Raw genomic sequence first — 21,411 nt, 5'->3', positions numbered from 1 at the left:
TTGCCAGAACATCAGTATCTGTGAAACCAAAATGCAGACTGTCCTCTCCACACCTACACAGTAGAGACATAGATTGGCTTCCTCACACCTACATCTTGAGAATTCCTCCTTAGTAATAAAGCAATAATTCCAGAGAGCAGCTGAGAGAACACAAGCACTTAGATGAGGAGGAGGACAGGTTCCTCACATCTAGATTTTTTTTTTTTAAAGCACAGTTGTTTTAATTTCTTATACCACATTGGTATTATAATGGATGAAGGATAGAGAATTAGCATGGCACTCTCTTCTTTCATCTTGTTAATAGACAGGAATCTGGAACCTTGGGCAGGACAAATGGAGTTATAGTGAAGCCCAGTAGCAGAGACCACAAAAAATCAGTCCCCATGATGATCAAAGATCTGTCCCCTTGTATGATGCCCAACCTATAAAACATGCCATAGGTATCATGTAAAAATGTGGATTCCTTTCCATCACACATGTGTCTAAAACCTGTGCAAAGTATGCAGAAGAAGCAATTGACTGAATATCCCAGGATCAGTAGTAGTTCAACTTACTGAGCCATCTTACAGAACCTCATGATTAAGTAACTTGCAAAAGCCGAAGTGTTGATAATAAGCATTGATTAATGCTTACTGTGGCAGAAGCTGTTAGTTGCCTAACTTGTAGTCATACTTCTTTTCTTTCTTAACAATAGGAAATCCAAGTCTCTTCTGAGCAACAGAGTGCTCAACTATATTGCTCAGCCTCTCTTGCAGTGAGGTATATCTAGTCAGGCCAATGAAATACAGATATATCAAATGTCAAGCCAAGTATATTGATATATCACATACCAGGCAAATGATATGTTGATATCATTGGAATTTGTTGGATAAGACTTCTAGAAAGGCACCTTAAAAGGGAGGGACATCTAAAAAACCTCCTTTTGCCTTTGCCTTTCCCTTCTTCTCTACCTGGAATGTGGATTTAGTGGCTGGAATTCCAGCAGCCATCTTGTGACTTTGAGGATCTAAGTCATGCCTGAAGGATGAGAAAGGAGAAAAACAGAAGACATCTGATTCCTTGATGATCTTTTGGAGATTCCATACCAGCTCTGGACTGCCTACTTCTGATCTTGCATGAGAGAGAATAAACCCTTATGTATTTAACCACTATATTCACAGCCAAAGGAAATTTCTGTTAAAGTTGATGGGCAAAGAGAAACAGAAGGAATTTATCTGATCAGATTCCTCCTGTTTCCCTCATACTTTCAGGTTGCTTCATCCAGCCACCCCTAGGGAGGCCAGATCCCACAGCCCACTGTGTGGCACTTAAGCAAGCCTGGAGGTGGTGCAAGGAACCAGAAACTTGAGCTGTGCAGTTGTTTGGCCTGTGGCAAGCAAGGGGGAGAGACTGGCACTCCCAAGCAGATAACTGCCCAGCTGAAGCTGGTGCAATCAAATGTCTGAGTGGGTTCATAGGCTCAGGCAGCTGAGGTAGAGCAAAGTGCTGAGGGTATGTGCACAGGCCCAAAGGTAACATGTAACTTGACTAGGCACATACTCATGCCTGATTTATTGCCTTTGCTATTTATTTCCCGCCAAGTTTGATTACCTGTCTCAAGTCTGCCTTCTTCTCTCCCTACCCGAGACCTGTAGCACCTCTCTCTTCTGTTGAATCTCATGTCCCTGAGACCTCCACCTGTTTGCCACCCAAATCCACCTTTACATTTTCAGTTTTGCCCTCTTCTGTGGTGACTAAAGGATTCCTTGTTTATCACTCTGCATATCAATTTTCATCTCAAAGTAAATGGCCTTTCAAGGCACTGTAGCTTCGAAGGAATGCAAAGATGCTTTCCTAGTGAGATTTTGTGGCAAACACAAAGACAGACTAGAAGGAAACAGAAGCACTCACTAAATTTAGGAAAACCCTTAAGAGACTATATCTTAAAGTGTTCCAACTCCACTCTACTGTGGAACACCAATTTATGTGCTTGGGCCAGCTGGTAGTGTCCAGGGCTACATGATTTCTAAAGTAGGGCCTCTGTAAATAAAAGTAGGATTACGAAGGAAGTCCAGGTTTTCCAAAAGCACACAAATGAAAGCCAAGAAAAACAATGAGGGCAATATTAGTTTCAGGCATTTACACCTTCTCTACAAGCACAGAAAAGAGTATACTCAGTTATTGATCATCTAAGTAGCAGTAAATACTCTGGGATACTCCTCCCATGGAGCTTAATCTGTGGTGTATGGGTGTTGGGAGATACCCAATAAACAAAATTATTACATGTTAGAAAGAGATAAGTACTTTGGAAAAAAATGAAGTGGTCAGCGAAGGCTTCACAAGGAGAACAAAGGCTTGGAGGAGGTGAGAGAGCAAGCCATGTGAATACTTGGGGGATATCCACCCTTCACGTCTATCCAGGCAGAGGAAGAAGCGCAGAGGCTCCATAGTGGAAGCATGCCTCACTCAATTGAATGATAGGTCAGTGTGGCTGCAGCAGAACAAATGAAGGGAAAGTGGTAGAAGATGAGATCAGAGAGTTAGTGTGTGTGGATTTTGCAGGGCTTTGTGGGCCACTGTAAGGACTTTGGCTTTGTTTTGAGATTGGAGAGCAATTGTGTTAAGAATAGGATGTACAGGGCAAGAGTAGGAGTGAGACCAGTCAGCAGGCATTTGCAGTGATCCAGGCAACAGTTGATGGGTGGTTAGACCGGGGTGGCAGCAGTGGAGATGGCGAGACGTGGTCAGATTCTGCGTGTATTTTGAAAGTACGGCCAACAGGATTTGCAGAGGAACTGGATGTGGGTTGTGAGATAAAGAGAAGAATGATGACTCCAAGGTGTTTGGACTGAGCAACTAGAAGGATGAATTGCCATTTACTGAAGTAGGGAAAACTGTAGGAGGAAGAGTTATGGCATTGGGGGAGGAAGGGCATCAAAAGTTCAGTTTTGAACATCCTATATTAGAGATATTTATTAAACATCCAAGTAAAGAGATTGAGGAGACAACTCAAGGTCAGAGGAGAAGCCCATGTTAGAGATACGAACTGGGAATTGATCACATTTGGATGGTATTTAGAACATCTAGTCTGAACAAGATTACTAAGAAGTAAGTGTTCACAGAAAAAGAAGAGCGGCCCAAGGATTGGTCTCTGGGACATTCCAACATTTAGTTGGTTCCCAAATGAGCAGCTTCAGCAGCCCTTGGGAACTTGTTAGAAAAGCAAAATCTCAGGCCCCACCCCAGAATCCTGAATAAGGTTAGATAGAGTTCAGCACTGTGTTTTAACAAGTCTTCCAGGTGATTCTGATCATGGTATAGTTTGAGAATCACTGGTTTTGAGGCTGGGGAGAAGGAAGAGGAGTCTATTTAGAAACTGAGAAGGAGTCATCAGTCAAGGAGGAAAACCAGAATTTTTCCAGGAGGAAGGAGTAGTCAGTTTTATCAACCGCTGGTGATAGATAAAGTGAGAGGAAGACTGAGAATTGACCATTGATTTGGTAACAAAAGAAGGGGGATTTCTGTGATGGGGTTGGTTAACAAAAGGAAGGTATACCCTGGTGTTCCAGACAAGTGGTGCCTTTCATATACAACAGTTTTTCAAATAAACTGTCCACTCCATAGCTCTTGCTATGGAGGAGGTTGGTTGCGGGGAGGCTCCTTTCAGCTGTTCTTTGAGCTGGTAGGGCTGTGTCCTCTACCACATGCTCTCTCTCCTCTCAGCCCTAGCTGATTGGACCAAAAGCAGCCAACCTTACAAATCAGAAGATAAGTGTAGCTATGTGTATAACAAACCTAGTGTAATAGTGGCTTATATAAAATAGAAGTTTACATCTCTCTCACATTAAAGCTCAAGTTCTGTTCCACCTAATTGTCAGGGGCTCAGTTCCTTCTACCGTGTTGGTTTGCCATTTCTCTGGTGTTAACCTTGTCCACGTGGTCCACAATGACTTGTGTTCCAGCCAGCATGGAGGAGCTTTCCTCTTCCCTTTAAGAATCACTTTGCTCTCATTTCCCTGGCAAGAGGTAGGGATGATAAGAAATTTTACTCTAGGAAGCTTTAGGCCTACCTAAAAGTTGGGAACGCTATTAGAGAAAAGACAAACGGACGTTGTGGCTTCTACTCAAAGAGGGACAGGCTAATTTGATTTTCTTTCTTGGGAATTTGAACTAGAGAGAAAACTGGCTACTTTATTGTGGAAGATACATGAGACCATGCACCATCCTGAAGATACACCCAACCCCAGCTGACAGCTCCTCGAACTTCTCTGGAGTCTTGAGAGACTTCCATGTTCCAGTCGCCTTGAGGTTAGCGGGACCAGTGATTAACTAGTAACTTCTTGGGGATCTGACTGTGTCTGGGTTGAGGTGATTTCCAGGACTGAGATTCCATTTTTCCTTATTCTGCAGCCTGGAATACACACCCTTGGTTACTTTATATAATCTGTGTCCCCGTCACAATGGGCTAACACCATGGAAGCGCAGGAAGGAAGCGGTGGGGATGCGGGCGCCTCCCCTCGGAGGGAGTACCAAAGGTAAAGAGGGACTCCTGGGTAGGTGGTGGGGGCCCTCGGCCCGTCAGTTGCCATGCGAGGCGGGGTTTAGCGTGGCCAAACACATCTTCTGGGCCCGGGCCCAGAGTCGGCATCGAGGAAGGCGCGGCCTTTCGAGCAGCCAGCAAGGGGTTTCCTACGGGGCTCGACGCTCTTGGAAACCCAGTAACTACAGGACGTCGCGGGCCTATCAGCCCCGAATAGTGGGGTACCGCCTGGCCAGCGTCCCGCGGAGTCCTCTGGGAAGCGGCGTCCCGTGACGTGAGCCGCGCCCCGCGGAGGATTCTGGGAGTTGTAGTTCAGCCTCGAGTCCGGGCCGGCGTAAGTTGGCCCGGCGGATTCCTAGATACCTTTGTCGCCTGGCCGGGGCTTCCTCTGCGTCGTGCGGGAGGTCGAGCCTGTTGTCGAGGAGGGCTGAGCGCGGGGCCTTCCAAGTCTGAGTGGTCGGAAGGAGGGCGGCGGGAGGGCCACCCGGGTGGCGCCAGGCTGCCCTGCGAGGGTCGCGCGCGCGTTCCCGGGCCTCCGAGTGCACCAGAGCGGTGGACCCCCGGGGTCCCTCGCCCGTTCGCTGCTCCCTTCTCCCGAGGCGGTCGTCACCTGCGCGGGCCGGGGGAGGGAGTCGCCATGGAGCCTGGGGGCAGAGGTGAGAATTTCGGAGGGATGCGGCCGCAGAGCCTGCTGGAGAGAAAAAAAGGGGGAAAGGCTGCCCTCTGGCTGGGGCAGGCTCTGGAAGGAGAAGCATCACGTCTTCTCTGTGAGACGACAGCCCTTTCCAACTGGTTGGTCTCACATTGGGGTTTTGAGGGAGAGCCCGCTACCTCATTGCCCTGCTGGTCTTAAGAATGATGTATGCCTCCCTTGCACCCAAAATCACCAGATCCGACAGTGTGGCTTTTGACAATGACTTCGTTTTGTCTTCACGGGAACCCCATAAGGTGGTTGGAAGGAGATTGTTATACCCATTTGGCAGATGGGGAAAGTGAGTATTCCAGAAGTCACAGGATTTGTTTAGAATCCTGGATTTTTTCCCCCATAAGACCCATTGCTTTTCTAAGAATGCCAGTATTGTATCTGAAAAGCCAGTGTTCAAGAAGAATTTAACTAGTCTTCCTCCTGTGAGCCTGGAAAAGAACAGGAATGAAACATTAAATGAGGATCGGATGGACACACAGAAACTTTGAATATTACTTTGATTCTCACTCAGCGAAGAGAGTTAGAAATACGTATTTAATTTATGTGTCCAGATTTTCATAGCAGAGTCCTTCTAGAGTTTAAGGGCAGAGAAAGATAGGAGGAGTTGGAGGCAACGATGGTCATGTTTGTATTAATTCAGGGATGTTGTGGGATTGTCCCTTGATTTCCTGTGTTGACTTTTCCTAGGTGACAAGTAGCTGTGTGTGGCAGTATCCTCAGGTTTACTGCAAAGCAAGAGTAATCATCATGGCTCCTGTCTCCACTTGTAGGGTCACTTTCTGAGGACTCAGACCATCCCTGTGCTGGAGACCCAAAAGAAAATGGCATGACCACTCTGCTGCTGACCCCTGCATCCCAGGTGGGTTTAATTTCCTTTTTTCTCTTTTGTTTTCAGAACAGAAATACGATTTCCTCCATTGTTATGGAGTTGCTCAGCCATGATTCCTAGACTACTGGGTTCATCCTGATAAAATGATGAGTGATGAACCTGACAGTAAATGCTCCTCACTTGTGCAGAACTTTCCCTCCAGCATTACTTCTCAATCCACTTAGTGCTCAATTCACTCTTACTAGGTCTTTGGTGCTGTCATTGGCCTCATGGTCAGGTGCAAAATAATAGAAGCCAGTTTCCCTGACTCACAAAATTTACTGAGGAAATAAGACAGAGATAAGGAAAATAGTTAATCAGCAAGAAGATATATATATAAAGATGCAGAAATGACTGGTACAGATAAGTCATAAAAGGCCTTGGAAGAGGTTTTACATCCTCTAGAGTATTTGGGGAAAAAATACTGGGATAAAAGCTGTACTTTGGAAAATAAGAGAGAGTAGGTAGTTGGAGAATAGAATACAGGATTATTCCAAGAGAGAGAAAAGCTTTGGCAGAAAGTCTGTAAGCGAGTTGGAAGTCTTCACGGGGTATGTGTGTCACTGTAGGGTGAGCTAGAGTGTGGTAAGGGAAGCTTAGGTATGTTGTAGCCAGACTGCAGGAAAACCTACATGGGGTCTTATTCCAAAGGTAAATAAAACCCCATAAAAGTTTGTAGAGGCCCAGCAAGATGAAACATGCCTCTCTCTGATTGAAGGGAAATAAGTCAAGATGTTTCTGTAAGATCTGGCCTCAGACCCTGGGTGGTAAAGGCAGTGGGACTATTTGACAACTTCAGACCTGCCTCACAGCACTTAGGTCTGAAACGCTGGGGGTTCTGATCTGAATTTGTAGATGTCTTTCAGAGGAAAGGGGAGAGAGAGTCAGTAGCCTCTGCTGGACAGTTTCCAGTTGGTCTTCCTGTGTCTTCCAGCCCCAGCACATGCACACTGAGCAGCAGCTCTTTAAACAAGTTCAATTTCTGAGGTTTTCTCAGGAAACTAAAGTCTGAAAGGAACTGCCAGTTAGTCTGTTACTGTTTGTAAAGAGAGGAGACCATATAAATTATATTGCTGTGTTGATCACTCCTGAGGCACATGGTCTTAAGGGACCATGAACTTAAATAAAAAGGATACTGATTTTATACTTCAAGTATTAAAGAGTTAACATATGTGGATTTAAGAAACAAAACAGAGGAGCATAGGGGAAGGGAGGGAAAAATAAAACAAGACGAAATCAGAGAGGCAGACAAACTGTAAGAGACACTTAACTATAGGAAACAAACTGAGGGTTACTGGAGGGGAGGGGGTTGGGGGGATGGGGTAACTGGGTGATGGACATTAAGGAGGGCAGGTGATCGGGCGCCTCGGTGGCTCAGTTGGTTAAGCGACTGCCTTCGGCTCAGGTCATGATCCTGGAGTCCCTGGATCGAGTCCCGCATCGGGCTCCCTGCTCGGCAGGGAGTCTGCTTCTCCCTCTGACCCTCCCGGCCCTCCCCCCTGTCATGTGCTCTCTCTCTCAGTCTGTCTCTCTCAAATAAATAAATAAATAAAATCTTTAAAAAAAAAAAAAAAAAGGAGGGCAGGTGATGTAATGAGCACTGGGTATTATATAAGACTGATGAATCACTGACCTCTACCTCTGAAACTAATAATACACTATATGTTAATTAATTGAATTTAAGTTAAAAGAAAACAAGATAAAATATTCAACATAAAATAAATAAATAAATAATTTTGAGCAGGGGATTTTCCAAGTAGGTAGTTATCTTAACTTTATTTTATTATATGAATTGTTTTTACCATTTATTTTTGGAAGGCTGTATCATAAACACTAGAATGCTGACTGCAAACAAAATTACCCAGTATATTCATATGTATGTTCAGGGAGCTATGGCAAAAGTGGTAGTTCAAAGAGAGACAAGACTGTTTCATTTGCTAGCATCCCAGGGACAGGTCTGTTTTAATGTATCACAATTAAAGTTGTACAGGAAATTTTTTATATAGAATAGAAAAATTAGTAGACATCTGTCTTATCAGCAGTAAATAGATTCAGCTACAGATTCAGATGAGCATTACCCACTCTGCTCCCTTGCCCTACATTTTAGAAGACAATCTGAACTTTGTGCCTGTCACAAAAAGATAGATCAAGGTTAGGCTTGTACTCCTGCAATGTCTGATATCCTTCTCTTCCCCTCCCCACCTCTGTTCCCACGCCCACTTTTACAGAACCCCATTTAAACTGTTTCTACTAATTCTTCTTCAAGTGTTCCTTCCTTCCTTCAGCCTTTGACAAATACACGGTGTTTCTGCTCTGTGCCAGATAACTAGAGTTGCTCCAGTGAGCAAAATTAGACCCGGCCTCTGCTCTTGTGGAGCTTACCGTCTAATAGGACAGACAGACATTACTCACAAAGTCCCCTCAGTGTGTGCATCACACAAGAGAAGGGGAAGAACATGGTGCACCAGCCCAGAGAGCCAGGAAAGCCTTCCCTGAGGAGGTAACACCTGAACTGAGATCTAAAGTGTGAGCAGGATTAAAATAGCTGAAAGGATGTGGCAGGGGGAGAGCATTCAGGAACAGGAAGCAGCCTGTATAAGGGGGTAAAAGGGAATGTGGCACACATCTCAAGCAGCTGAATGGCAGCCACCAGCTGGAGCACAAGGAATGTGGGAGGAGTAGGGTGTGAGAGGGGAGAAGTAGACAGAGCAGGGGATGGGGGTGTCACACTGATCAGGGCCATTACGAGACATGGCAGGAACACTTGGGGGACTTTTGTAATTTGAGCTTGAGATACTGTTTTACAAATAAATCTACATTCTGTGACATGTATAGCAAACATCTTAACTTTAGTATGTATTGGGCAGATTTTATTCCCAAAGGAAAACTAGAGAGAAAAATATTTCCTGTTTCTTAAACTTCTTACAGTTTAAAACCATACCACAGAGAAAATAGTTAACTCGTAATTATATTTTCTCCCTTCCCCGTGTCTAAATGGTAAGGATTTCTGTAGTTGTGTAATTTAATTTATTGATCTATAAACTAATAACTTGGTCCCTTCAGGTTTTACACTGAAGGTTCCTTCCTACTTGCAGGTTACATGCAGTTCTCTTGTATGGATGCAAGGAGCGAGTCTGGCTACAGATGCACCAGAGAATCTTACTGTTGGAAGGGATGTTAGAGGTCCTTTTGTCTAACCCTCCTGTCCTTCCTGTCTTCCTTCTCTTATGCTATCAGTTTGAGTCCCTCTCAGAGGCTCCTGGAAGATCCCTTGGTGAGCACAGGTGTGTTTGGTTTTTCAGGAGTCATTGGTGATCAGGGATATGGCTGAGGCTCTTACCCAGTGGGGGCAGCTGAACCCTTCTCAGGGAGATGTGCCTGAGAAGCATAGGAATCTGGTCTTGCTGGGTAAGGATGGCCTCCTCCCCTGCTTTGAACTTACCCAGTGTGGTACCTTTGCTTTCTCAGTTCCTAGGAGCTCTGAGAATCAAAGATTCTTAATCGCTGTGTAAGTCCTGAGACAGGCAATGTCTACTTTTGTTTCTGGATATATGTGTAATTCTGCCAGAGTTAGAGATGGACACCTTTGGATTGTATTTTCCTAGGTGGTAGCATCCTTCTCTACTCCCTGACCAAGGATGTTGAGACAAAGTTCTAGTGAAGATACCTTTTAAGAAATGGGTGCTTGGGGCACCTGGGTGGCTCAGATGGTTAAGCGTCTGCCTTTGGCTCAGGTCATGATCCCCGGGTTCTGGGATCAAGCCCCACATCGGGCTCCTGGCTCAGCGGGGAGCCTGCTTCTCCCTCTCCCTCTCCCCCTGTTCCTGATCTCTCTCTCTCTCTCTCTGTATCTCTGTGTCTCAAATGAACAAATAAAATCTTTAAAAAAAAAAAGAAAGAAATGGGTGTTTATTGTTTTAATAGAGAGAGGTAAAAACAAGTGACTTAGTTGTTTTGCTCAAGTAGACCCCATATCCATCTTCCTACCTTCTTAGCACTGTTGAGGGAGAAATCTAGAACTGACCTCTCTCTTTCTTTCTCTCTCCTTTTTTTAAAGATTTTATTTATTTGGCAGAGAGAGAGCCAGACAGCACAAGCGGGGGGAATGGCAGAGGGAGAGGGAGAAGCAGGGAGCCCGATGCGGGGCTTGCTCCCAGGACCCCAGGATCATGACCTGAGCCAAAGGCAGACGCTTAACCGACTGAACCACCCAGGCGCCCCTCTTTCTTTTTCTTATACTATCTTCCCTAATGACCAAGGAAATAACACTTGTTACCAAACGAATTTTTCTTTTCCCATGAACAGGGCTTCTAATTTCCAAGCCTGATGTCATCTCTCAGCTGGAGCGTGGGGAAGAGCTAGAGAGAGAAGTATCAAAAGCACCAGGTGAGTGATAACATAAAGCCCAGATGGTCAGTAGGATCAAATGGGGCCAAAGCATCTTTGAAGTGCTTGTGGAGGAGCCTTTCCAGATTTCACTAGACCCGTGGAAAAGTTGAAGTGAAGTCCCTTTCTCCCATGCCACACTCCAGCTCTGTGGATGATCATCTTTTATAAATGCATACTTTTTAAATTTTTTTTTTTTTAGAAAATAAATACTTTCCACCCTTTCAAACCTATTCTTTTTCCCAAATAAGGTAAAAATTAAGTCAACATTTTAATATTTGTTCATAATATGCTTGGGTGTTAGGCTCTAAACCAGGCTTTTTCATATTATTTTTTATTTTATCTCTGCAGGAAAGTGTGACTTTTTATCTCGGACCAATGACTAAAAATCGATCTCTGAGTTTCCCCTTGCCTTCCTCTTTATCTAAGTAGAGATAGCATAGAATAGTGGTTGCATGCAGACTTTGGAACCAGTCTAAATGTGTTCAAAGCCAGTCTTAACTACTTAATAGCTCTGTGACCTTTAACAAGTGAATTACCCTCTCTGTGACTCAAAGTCCTCAACTATAAAATGGGGATAATGATAGCACTTAACTCATAGGGTTGCTGTGAAGATCAAATGAAATAATTCAAAAGAAATGCTTAGAATAGTACCTGACCAAATGCTAAGCAAGTAATAACTATTGATTAAGTCCCGGTAAATTATTTTGAGAGATATCATGAATTTGACCTGATCATTTCTATCAAAGTGGATACCACAATGGACTACCTGCTAATTATACGTTCCTTCGTCTTACCCTTGTCTAACTGAGGCAGCATACCACTGCTGGATTCCCCACTCTGCCAGTTCTGTATTCCTCTACCTGCTTTCAAGGCTTTTGTTACTACCTGCCTAACCATTTCACCTACTTTATCCTTCAACTTGAACCCTTAACACGAGACAGGCAATCTCCTTTCCTCCATTAACTGTGTTCTCCACGGATATTTCGGGATTTAATTCTTCCATTCCCCTTAGCTGAAAGTCCGTTTGCCTTTAACTTGTTTCTACCCATTTGCCCTTTAAAATCCCAGGTACTGGGCGCCTGGGTGGCTCAGTTGGTTAAGCGACTGCCTTCGGCTCAGGTCATGATCCTGGAGTCCCAGGATTGAGTCCCGCATCGGGCTCCCTGCTCAGCGGGGAGTCTGCTTCTCCCTCTGACCCTCCCCCATCTCATGCTCTCTCTCTCATTCTCTCTCTCAAATAAATAAAATCTTTAAAAAAAAAAAAAATCCCAGGTACTTCCCTGATTATATGTAGTTGAGAACATTGTATTGTATTGATTTATTTCATATAGAGTCATGGTTGGAATGGATATTAAAGACCATTTAAGCCTGGAAATATTTAAACATTTTTAGCTTTTCTCCCAAAACTCTTACGAGGAAACCTAGGATTTGGGGCAGTTTTCCTGACAGGTTGGGAACCAATCTGAGCATCTAGGGATTTGACCCTTCTACTCCCTACATGCTGCTCTTTTTTTTCAAACTTCATTCTATTTAACTCTTTATAGGGCCTTTTTTTTTTTTCCAAGATTTTATTTATTTATTTGACAGAGAGAGACACAGCGGGAGAGGGAACACAAGCAGGGGGAGTGGAAGAGGGAGAAGCAGGCTTCCCGCGGAGCAGGGAGCCTGATGTGGGGCTTGATCCCAGGACCCTGGGATCATGACCTGAGCTGAAGGGAGACACTTAACGACTGAGCCACCCAGGCGCCCCTCTATTTAACTCTTTAAAGTTTGTTAGGTGTGGGGCAGTCAGAGGTGATCAGTTACTTTTTTTTTTTTAAGATTTATTATTTTATTTTATTTTAAAAATATTTATTTATTTGAGGGAGAAGAGGACAAATGGGAGGGGCAAAGGGAGAGGGAAAGAGAATCCCAAGTAGATTCCATGCTAAGCGCAGAGCCTGACATGGGGCTCAATCTCACGGCCCTGAAACCATGACAGCTGAAATCAAGAGTTGAACGCTTACTGACTGAGCCACCCAGTTGTTTGATATGCTTCTTAATCACTAAGCTTTGTGATGATGTGAATTTGCTGCTCTGGACCACTTTGTTTCTTTGTTTTTTTTTTTAATTTTTTTTAAGGTTTTATTTATTTATTTGAGAGAGAGAGAGAGCGAGTGCACAAGAGCAGGGGGAGGGCCAGAGGGAAAGGAAGAAGCAGACTCCCCACTGAGCAGGGAGCCTGATGCGAGACTCCATCCCAGGACCCTGAGATCATGACCTGAGCAGAAGGCACACACTTAACCAACTGAGCCACCCAGCACCCTGATCTGGACCACTTTGAATGCTAGCTTAGAGAATCAGTGTCTCATCTTGAGACCGTGGAACCAACAGAGTTTTTTTTTTTAAGGTTTTGAAGGTTAGTCTGTTAGCAGTGATTGGGAAATCCTGGGATGGGGAAAGATTGGTAGCAAGGAGATCAACTAACGATGGTCTTTCTCAAGGCATGAGGTGCAGAGGCTCCAGTGAGGGGGTAAGAGTGGGCAATCCCTGCAAGACTGTCTTTTCTGTCTCCACCTCACCCATTTTTAAATCTCATCTGCCATTTACCCACATGACCTCTGCCTAGTCTTATTCTCTGTTATTCTTACTCATCTCCTACCTGTCTAGATAAAAGAGTATTGAGTGCCTGCTCACTCTTTCACTTCTGTGCAATTGCATTTCTTTGCCCACTCACCTTTCTTTTCTCAAGTTCTTTCAGAATTGCAAAGCTATTTTTGAGAGCTTTCAAGTTCCTGTGTTCTCTTGTAAGTATTCATTTGTTTATTTTTCATTCTTTTCCTACCACAGCAGTTATTTTTCTTTCCCATGCAGGAAATGATATATGTGTATTTTTGTTTCTTTCAGACTGGGAGACAATACCAGAAAGCAAGGAGCTTACTCCAGAGCAGGATATTTCTGAGGAAGAATCAGCCGCTGGTGTGTTAATAGAAAGATTCCCAAAGGAAAGTTCCAGTGAATGTGAGGATTCTTCAGAGAGTCAGGAGGAAAACCATGAGAAACATTTAATACAGGAGGTTGTCACTCAGAAGAAATCTTCTGGGGAGGGAAGTTACCAGTGTGATGAATTTGGGAGAAGTTTTAGTCAAAGATCATTACTTACTCAACAGCAAGGAGAGAGACTACATAACTGTGATTCATTTAAAAAGAACTTAAAACAAAATTCAGATCTAATGAGGCACGAGAAAATTTGTACAGAGAAGAAACCTTGGAAGTGTAATGAGTGTGAGAAAGCCTTTAGTTACTACTCAGCTTTTGTCTTGCATCAGAGAATTCACACAGGAGAAAAGCCCTACGAATGTAACGAATGTGGTAAAGCTTTTAGCCAGAGCATACACCTTACTCTACACCAGAGAATTCATACTGGAGAGAAACCCTATGAATGTCATGAATGTGGGAAAGCCTTCAGTCACCGCTCTGCCCTTATTCGGCATCATATCATTCATACTGGAGAGAAGCCCTATGAATGCAATGAATGTGGGAAGGCCTTTAATCAGAGCTCGTACCTCACTCAACATCAGCGAATTCATACTGGAGAGAAACCTTATGAGTGTAACGAATGTGGGAAGGCCTTTAGCCAAAGCACATTCCTTACCCAGCATCAGGTCATTCACACTGGAGAGAAACCCTATAAGTGTAATGAATGTGGGAAAGCCTTTAGTGATCGATCAGGCCTTATTCAGCACCAGAGAACTCATACTGGGGAGAGGCCTTATGAGTGTAATGAGTGTGGGAAAGCCTTTGGCTACTGTTCAGCCCTGACTCAACACCAGAGAACTCACACTGGGGAGAAACCCTATAAATGCAATGATTGTGCCAAAGCCTTCAGTGACCGCTCAGCCCTTATTCGTCATCAGAGAACACACACTGGAGAGAAACCTTATAAGTGTAAGGACTGTGGAAAAGCTTTCAGCCAGAGCTCATCTCTTACAAAGCATCAGAAAACTCACACTGGAGAAAAGCCCTATAGATGTAAGGAATGTGGAAAAGCTTTCAGCCAGAGTTCATCCCTTTCTCAACATCAGAAAACCCATGCTGGAGGGAAAACCAAAGAATACGGAAAAGCGTTTAGTGAGCATTCAGCCTTTGGCCAGCAAAAGAGAATTCATACTGGATAAAGACTATGTAAATGTGGTACATTCAGAACATATTTATCGAACAATTACTAAACGTGGTGTGAGGGCTACAAAGGAATTTCAGAGTGTGTTACACAAAAGACATTAATTGAGAAGTCATTGCTGATACAAGGCATAGCTTACTTAGAATGTGAAGGAGGGGTTTTACATTTTTTCAGTGCAGCAGAGGACTTTGAGTTTTCTTGGGGAAAGAGGAAGATTATTTCCAACCCTAAGGTGTATGTAAGCTTCCAAATCCTTGTGGGAGAAATAGGGTGTGCGATGATGCAAAGAAGAGATCTTGTCTGGGCTGGATAGTCTCTCTTTTTTTTTTTTTTAAGATTTTATTTATTTATTTGACAGAGAGACACAGCGAGAAAGTGAACACCAGCAGGGGGAGGGGGAGAGGGAGAAGCAGGCTCCCCGCAGAGCAGGGAGCCTGATGTGGGACTTGATCCCAGGACCCTGGGATCATGACCTGAGCCGAAGGCAGTCGCTTAACCGACTGAGCCACCCAGACGCCCTGGGCTGGATAGTCTCTTAATGCTAAGGAGATGAAGCTTTAAAGAGATGAAGGTTTCTTTTCTTTTTTTTTTTTTTTAAGAGATGAAGGTTTCTTTAGGGAAATTGCAGAGGCAGAAATAAGAGATTAAGAATTCACAATGAGCTTGTCCGGGGTTTGGGAGTAGAGGTGGAAGGAAAGTTGTCCTTAGGCTTAAGTATAAGGTCACTTAGGAGATAGATGAGAAGGTTTGAGAAAAAGAACTGGGGGAGTGAACTCAAGAAATGTTGACTGAGATAACTACTCAAATGAGTGCTCCTAACCAGGGAAAATATTAGTCAGACTCATTAGTTGGTCAGGTGCAAAGTTTCCACCCTGATGCCAAGGAACATTGGCCTGGCAGTCTGCTTCTGCGCTTTCGTCTTGGAGACCTTGCTTATTGATTCACAGCCTGCTAAGAATCCTATTAACTCCAGGGGTTAAGACTGACAGCCTAGAAAGAGAAGGTATAGGAGGGACCTTTGATGTTTTCAGTCTATCTTAAGCTACCTATTTTAAGCTAAGTTACCCGAGAATGTGCTTATTTATAAAGATTTTACCTCAATCATATGTAGTTTGTACTTTAGACTTATTCATACCATAGTCAAATTAAGTTGTAGACCTGAGCTGACACTGCATATTGGATTGTGAAAGATTCGAAGGCTTTGAAATACTTACCTTTCACCATTTTATTCTTGGGTAGAGGCACATGACAGCCTTGTATATATGTATATATTTTTTTTCATTGAAACTTCGAAGGTTATTGCACATATTTTGAGTATTGTGTTTTTAGTTTTCACAAGTTTGATGATATTTCTTGATATGGATTTCTTTGAGTTTATCCTGTTTTCTGAACTTCAATCTGTAGGTTTATGTGTTTGGGAATTTTTAGCCATCATTTCTTTGAACACGTTTTCCAGCCCTCACTCCTTTTCTCCTTCCAGGACCCTGATGACACACATGTTAGATCTTTGATTGTAGTCCCACAAGTTCCTGAGGCTCTGTTCTGTGTTTTGTTTTGTTTTGTTTCCAGTATATTTTTATCTCAATCTGCTCCGGCTACCATAACAAAATAATGTAGAATGGGGGGCTCAAACAACAGAAAGGAATTTCTCACAGTTTCGGAGGCTGGGAAGTCCAAGATCAAGGTGTCAGCTTTGGCCTCTAGTGAGGGCTCTCTTCCTGGATTGCAGAGGGCCACCTTCTTGCTGTAGCCTCATGAGGCCTTTTTTTGGTGCTTGCATGGGAAAAGAGAGCTCTCTCCTATTTCCTATAAAGCTGCCAGTCCTATCTGGTTAGGACCCCAGCCTTATAACCTCATTTAACCTTAATTACCTCTGAGAAGCCCTGTGTCCAAATACAATCACTTTGAGAGTTAGCACTTCAACATATGAACTTGGGGGACGCACAATTCAGTACATAGCATTCTGCCCCTAGCTCCCCCAAATTCATGTTCATGCAAAATACATTTGCTCCATCCCAACAACCCCTCAAATCTTAACTCATTGCAGCATCAAGTCTGAAGTCTTACCTAAATATCACATAAATCAGATACGGGTGAAGCTTAAGGTATAATTTATCCTGAGGCAAAATTCTTGTTCAGCTGCAAATCTCTGAAACCAGTTAAGTTCTATGCTTCCAAAATATAATTGTGGGACAGGCATTTGATAAATATCCTCATTCCAAAAGAGGAAAGAAGGAAGGAGTGAGAGGTCCCCAGCAAGTCTAAAACCCAGCAGGACAAATTCCATAAAATCTTCAGTCTTGAGAACAAATGCTGTTTGGCTTGATGCCCCACCTTACAGACCCACTGAGGCAGTGATCCCACGTTTTGGACCCACTGGTACAGCAGTCTCACCACCAAGGCTCTGCTGGCCTATTGAAACTGAGATGATGTCCCTACCCTTTGAAACAGGAGGCAGCAATGATCCTGAAATTGACTTGAGTCACTCTTTTTTTTTAAACATAAAGCATGTTCATGGCTGAGTAGCTTTATTGTCCAGTCCTGTAGGATCGAAGAAGTTGGACAGTCTTCCTCCATTTGTCTAGTTTTTCTTCCCTTGGGTGTCAGCTGGCTTGTTTCTGCTGGTATAATCCCTGGCTTCTGTGGAGATGCCTGAACTTAATCACACCCATGAGTCACACCCATGATCTCTTTTTCAAATGGTTGTTCAGCCACACCCTTAGTGTTCTCGGCAGAACAAGCTTTCTCATATTTTGCAACATGGGTGGACAGAATTTTCTAAATCTCCAAGTTCTGGGGTTTTGTTTTGTTTGGTTTTTTGTTGTTGTTGTTTTTGTTTTTGCTTAACAAGTCTTCTTCAATTTATCTCTCACCTCTCATATTTTTATAAGCAGTAAGGAGGGCCCGAGCTGCACCTTTAACACTTTGCTTGGAAATCTGTGTTGAATGTCCATAGTTTCTTCGCTCGCAAGTTCTACCTTTCACAAAACACTAGAACACCATTCAGCCAAGTTCTTTACCACTTTACAATAAGGACTGCCTTCCTTCCAGGTTCCAGTAACGTGTTCCTCATTTCTGTCTGAGATTTCATCAGAGCAGCCTTTAACATCCATATTTATAGTGTGCACCTCAAAACTCTGCCATCCTCTACCCATTACTCAGTTCCGAAGGTACTTCCACATTTTTAGGTATTTGTTAGAGCAGCATCCCTCTTCTAGGTGCCAAAATCTGTTAATCTGCTTGGGGGTGCCATAACAAAATACCATAGACTAGGGGGCTCACACAACAGAAGTTAATTTCTCACCATTCTAGAGGCTGGGAGGGCCAAGATCAAGGTGTCTGCTGATGGGTTTCTGGTAAGAAGGTTCTCTTCCTACTTGTGGATGGCCACCTTCTTGCAGTGTCCTCACAATCCTTCCTCAGTGCGTGCGTGTGCAGAGAGAATTCTCTCTTACAAGGCTACCAATCCTATCAACTTAAGACCCCATACTTATGACCTCATTTAACTTTAATACCTTCTACAAACCCTATCTCTAAATACAGTCACATTGATTAGGGCTTCAACATGAATTGGTGGTTGGGGGATGGTTGACACAATTCCATCCATGGTAATTTTCTTTCTGTTCAGATTGGGTATTTTATATTGTTTTATCTTCAACTTCACTGATTCTTTCCTCTGCTTCTTCCATTCTGATGTTGACTCCATCATTGGATTTTATTTCAGTGATATTTTTCAGTTCCATTTGATTCTCTGTATTCTATTTCTTTAGTGAAACTATTTTCTAAATTTGTGTCAAGCATGTTTGTCATTGCTCATTGAGGCATTTTAATGATGGCTGTTTTAAAATCTTTTATCAGGTAATTCTAACATCTGTGTCATTTTGGCGTTGGCATCTGTGGGTTGTCTTCTCATTCAAGTTGAGATTTTCCTTCTGTGTGTGCTGGCAATTTTCAGTTGAAATCTGGGCATTTTGAGTATTATGAGGATCTGTGTCCTATTTAAAGCTTCTGTTTGGGCAGGCCTCTGTGGAGAAAGGGTTGGGGGGATACTGCTTATTACTATAGGTTGGTGTTGGAAGTGCAGGGTCATCATTGGCCTCTGCTGACACCTGGATAGGGGGCCTCACTCCGGCAGGTAGGGGTGGGGGTTACAACTCCCTACCAGACCTCTACTGACACCACACCAGCAAGGAAGGGGAGAGACGTCTCTGGTTAGGATTGGAAGCCTACTCCCCGCGTCGTCTTCAGTGGATGCTGCCAGGGTAGGATGGGGAAAGAGTTGGTTTGGAAAATTCTGTCCTGACTTGACCCTCTCTGATACCATTGTGGTGTGGGGGTGGAGCACTGAGGAAACTCGTTACAGACTGGTAGAAGTGTAGCCTCCCCACTTGGTCTTGGGTCTTCGGCTGGAGTAGGATGGTTATTGTCTAAAAGTTTGTCTTCCTAGGCCACTTCTTTCCTCATCCTTTTTCCAGAAAGAACAGACTTTTCTTGGCCCTCCCCCCCGCCCCCCAGCTTTTTTTTTGGTCTGTGCTCATTGGCATTTCTCGGTTGCCAGCTTCTTCAGAATCCAGTCTGGGATAGATGAGGCAAAAGGAAAACCCAAGGACCTCAGTGCTGTGGTGTTCTTCAGGTCCTGAGGTGCCCAACTGGTCTGCATTCTTTCCACCTTTCAGAATCTTACGTTGTTTTATACAGAATGTCCATTGTTTTTAGCTGTACTTTGAGAAATAGGGAAAAGCACTACTACATATTCCCCATGACATCCTTTAATTTGACACCAAAATAGCAGGTCAAGTTGTTGTCAGATTTTTGTGGCATACATAGGTCATTTGCAACCAGTTAGAATTAAGTACCAAGAGGAGTGCTCACTTGTTCTTCAATAAAAGTTACCACATTGGTAGGTAGGAACTACCAGGCTGCAAGCTTCATCTAGCTTTCAAGGAACTATAGTGTTTAAGTTGAGGAAATGCCAGTATTTAATTGTAGATTATAAATTTCAGAAGGAAGGATAGATATGATTAAGAATATAAACATATAAACTATTGTGTTAATTTTTTTAATTTATAGCTTTGTTCCAAGAGCATGTAAAAACCACTGGAGAATTGAATTCAGAATTTTGGTGTGCTTTTTTTTTCTATAATGTATTACCTGTATGTAGATATCTGTTCATTTTAATTTGATATATAACACAGGATATCATAGAGAACCAACAAAGAATGAAAATAATTGGGATTTGGGACAAATCACTTCATCCTTTTAAATCTGTTTCCTCATTTGTATATTTTTAAAAAATGTAATACCTCCTTCAGAGTGGCTAGATTATGTAGATAATGGATGCAAAGTGATTTGCAAGCTGTCAAGTGCTATATAACTATTAGGTGTTGTTGACATAGTCATTTAAGGCCTGTTCATCATGTATGCTTTATGATGGTGTAGTCCAATAAAAATGATGAATATAATGGAATGTGTCTTTTTATATTTTCTTAAAAATAACTTTTCTTGGACAGAAGTAAAATGTGTATCTTTTGAGATGATCATATGGTTTTCTTTAATCTGTTAATGTGGTAAATTATAATGATAGATTTTTTTTTTAAGATTTTATTTATTTATTTATTCATGAGAAACAGAGAGAGAGAGAGAGAGGCAGAGGGAGAAGCAGGCTTCCCGCGGAGCAGGGAGCCTGATGTGGGACTCGATCCCAGGACCCTGGGATCATGACCTGAGCCGAAGGCAGACACTTAACCATCTGAGCCACCCAGGCACCCGATAGATTTTTTTTTTAATGATAGACTTTCTAATGCCAAAAATACTTGCATTCTTGGGATTATCCAACTTCCCACTTCTGAAAGAGTTTGTTAGGGTTCTCCAAAAACACACAACCAATAGGATATATATATTCTATTGGATAAATAGTGATATTTATTATAAGGAATTGACTCATGCATTTATGGAGACTGATGTGCCATGGCCTATTGTCTACAAGCTGGGGACCCAGGAAAACTGGGAGTGTCATTCCAGCCCAAGTCCAAAGCCTGAGAACCAAGAGCACCAAGGGCAGAAGACCAATGTCTCAGCTCAACAGTCAGGCAGGGAGAGCTAATTCAACCCTCGGCCTTTTTGTTCTATTTAGGCCCATAACATAGTGGACGATGCCCACCCTCACTGGAGAGGCACTCTGATTTTTCTCAGTCCCCCAATTCAAATGCTAATCTTTTCTGGGAACACCTTCACAGACACACCCAGAAATAATGTTTAACCAGGTATTTGGGCATCCCTAGCCCCGTCAAACTGATACATAAAATTAACCATTACACTAATATATTTTTATCAGTTAGTCTTGTTCTATTTGCCTTTCCCCTCTTCTTTCTTGTTTCCTTTTGGATTGATTAATACGTTTTATTTCTTACTTTACAGGTTTGAAATGTATATACTCTGTTTCTATTCTTTTTAATGGTTATTGTTAACATTTTTAACAAGCTGAATTATATTAAAGCATGTTTAACTGAAACTCTAAAATTAATATCATTATTGTTCCTACAAAGACATTAAATACCCTAGAATGTTTTAACTTCAATCACAACTGTATCAGTTATTGCTGCATAGCAAACCAGTCTAAAATTTAGTGGTTTTTTTTTTTTAAGATTTTATTTATTTGAGAGAGAGAGGGAGCACGAGTGTGGAGGGGGGCAGAGGGCGAGGGAGAAGCAGACTCCCCCCTTAGCGCAGGGCTCCATGCGGGGCTCAGGACCCCAGGACCTTGAGATCAT

General features: G+C 43.0%; 1 protein-coding gene across 1 annotated transcript; it reads left to right on the top strand.

Annotated features, from left to right (window-relative positions):
• Positions 1–4,452: 4,452 nt before the first annotated feature.
• On the top strand, positions 4,453–21,152 carry ZNF892 (zinc finger protein 892). The gene is made up of 4 exons (XM_064573518.1): positions 4,453–4,514; positions 6,035–6,084; positions 10,399–10,479; positions 13,369–21,152. The coding sequence occupies exons 1-4, from the start codon at positions 4,453–4,455 to the stop codon at positions 14,637–14,639; spliced, it is 1,464 nt and encodes a 487-aa protein (XP_064429588.1). The 3' UTR covers positions 14,640–21,152.
• The last annotated feature ends 259 nt before the right edge of the window (positions 21,153–21,411 follow it).

Source organism: Mirounga angustirostris, unplaced genomic scaffold (genome assembly GCF_029215605.1).
Source record: "Mirounga angustirostris isolate CCGP_5_RB_7025 unplaced genomic scaffold, mMirAng1.0.hap1 SCAF_10, whole genome shotgun sequence".
Classification (NCBI taxonomy): Eukaryota; Metazoa; Chordata; class Mammalia; order Carnivora; family Phocidae; genus Mirounga; species Mirounga angustirostris.
The sequence above is the reverse complement of the archived record's forward strand: the minus strand, read 5'-3'. Positions and strand labels throughout refer to the sequence as shown.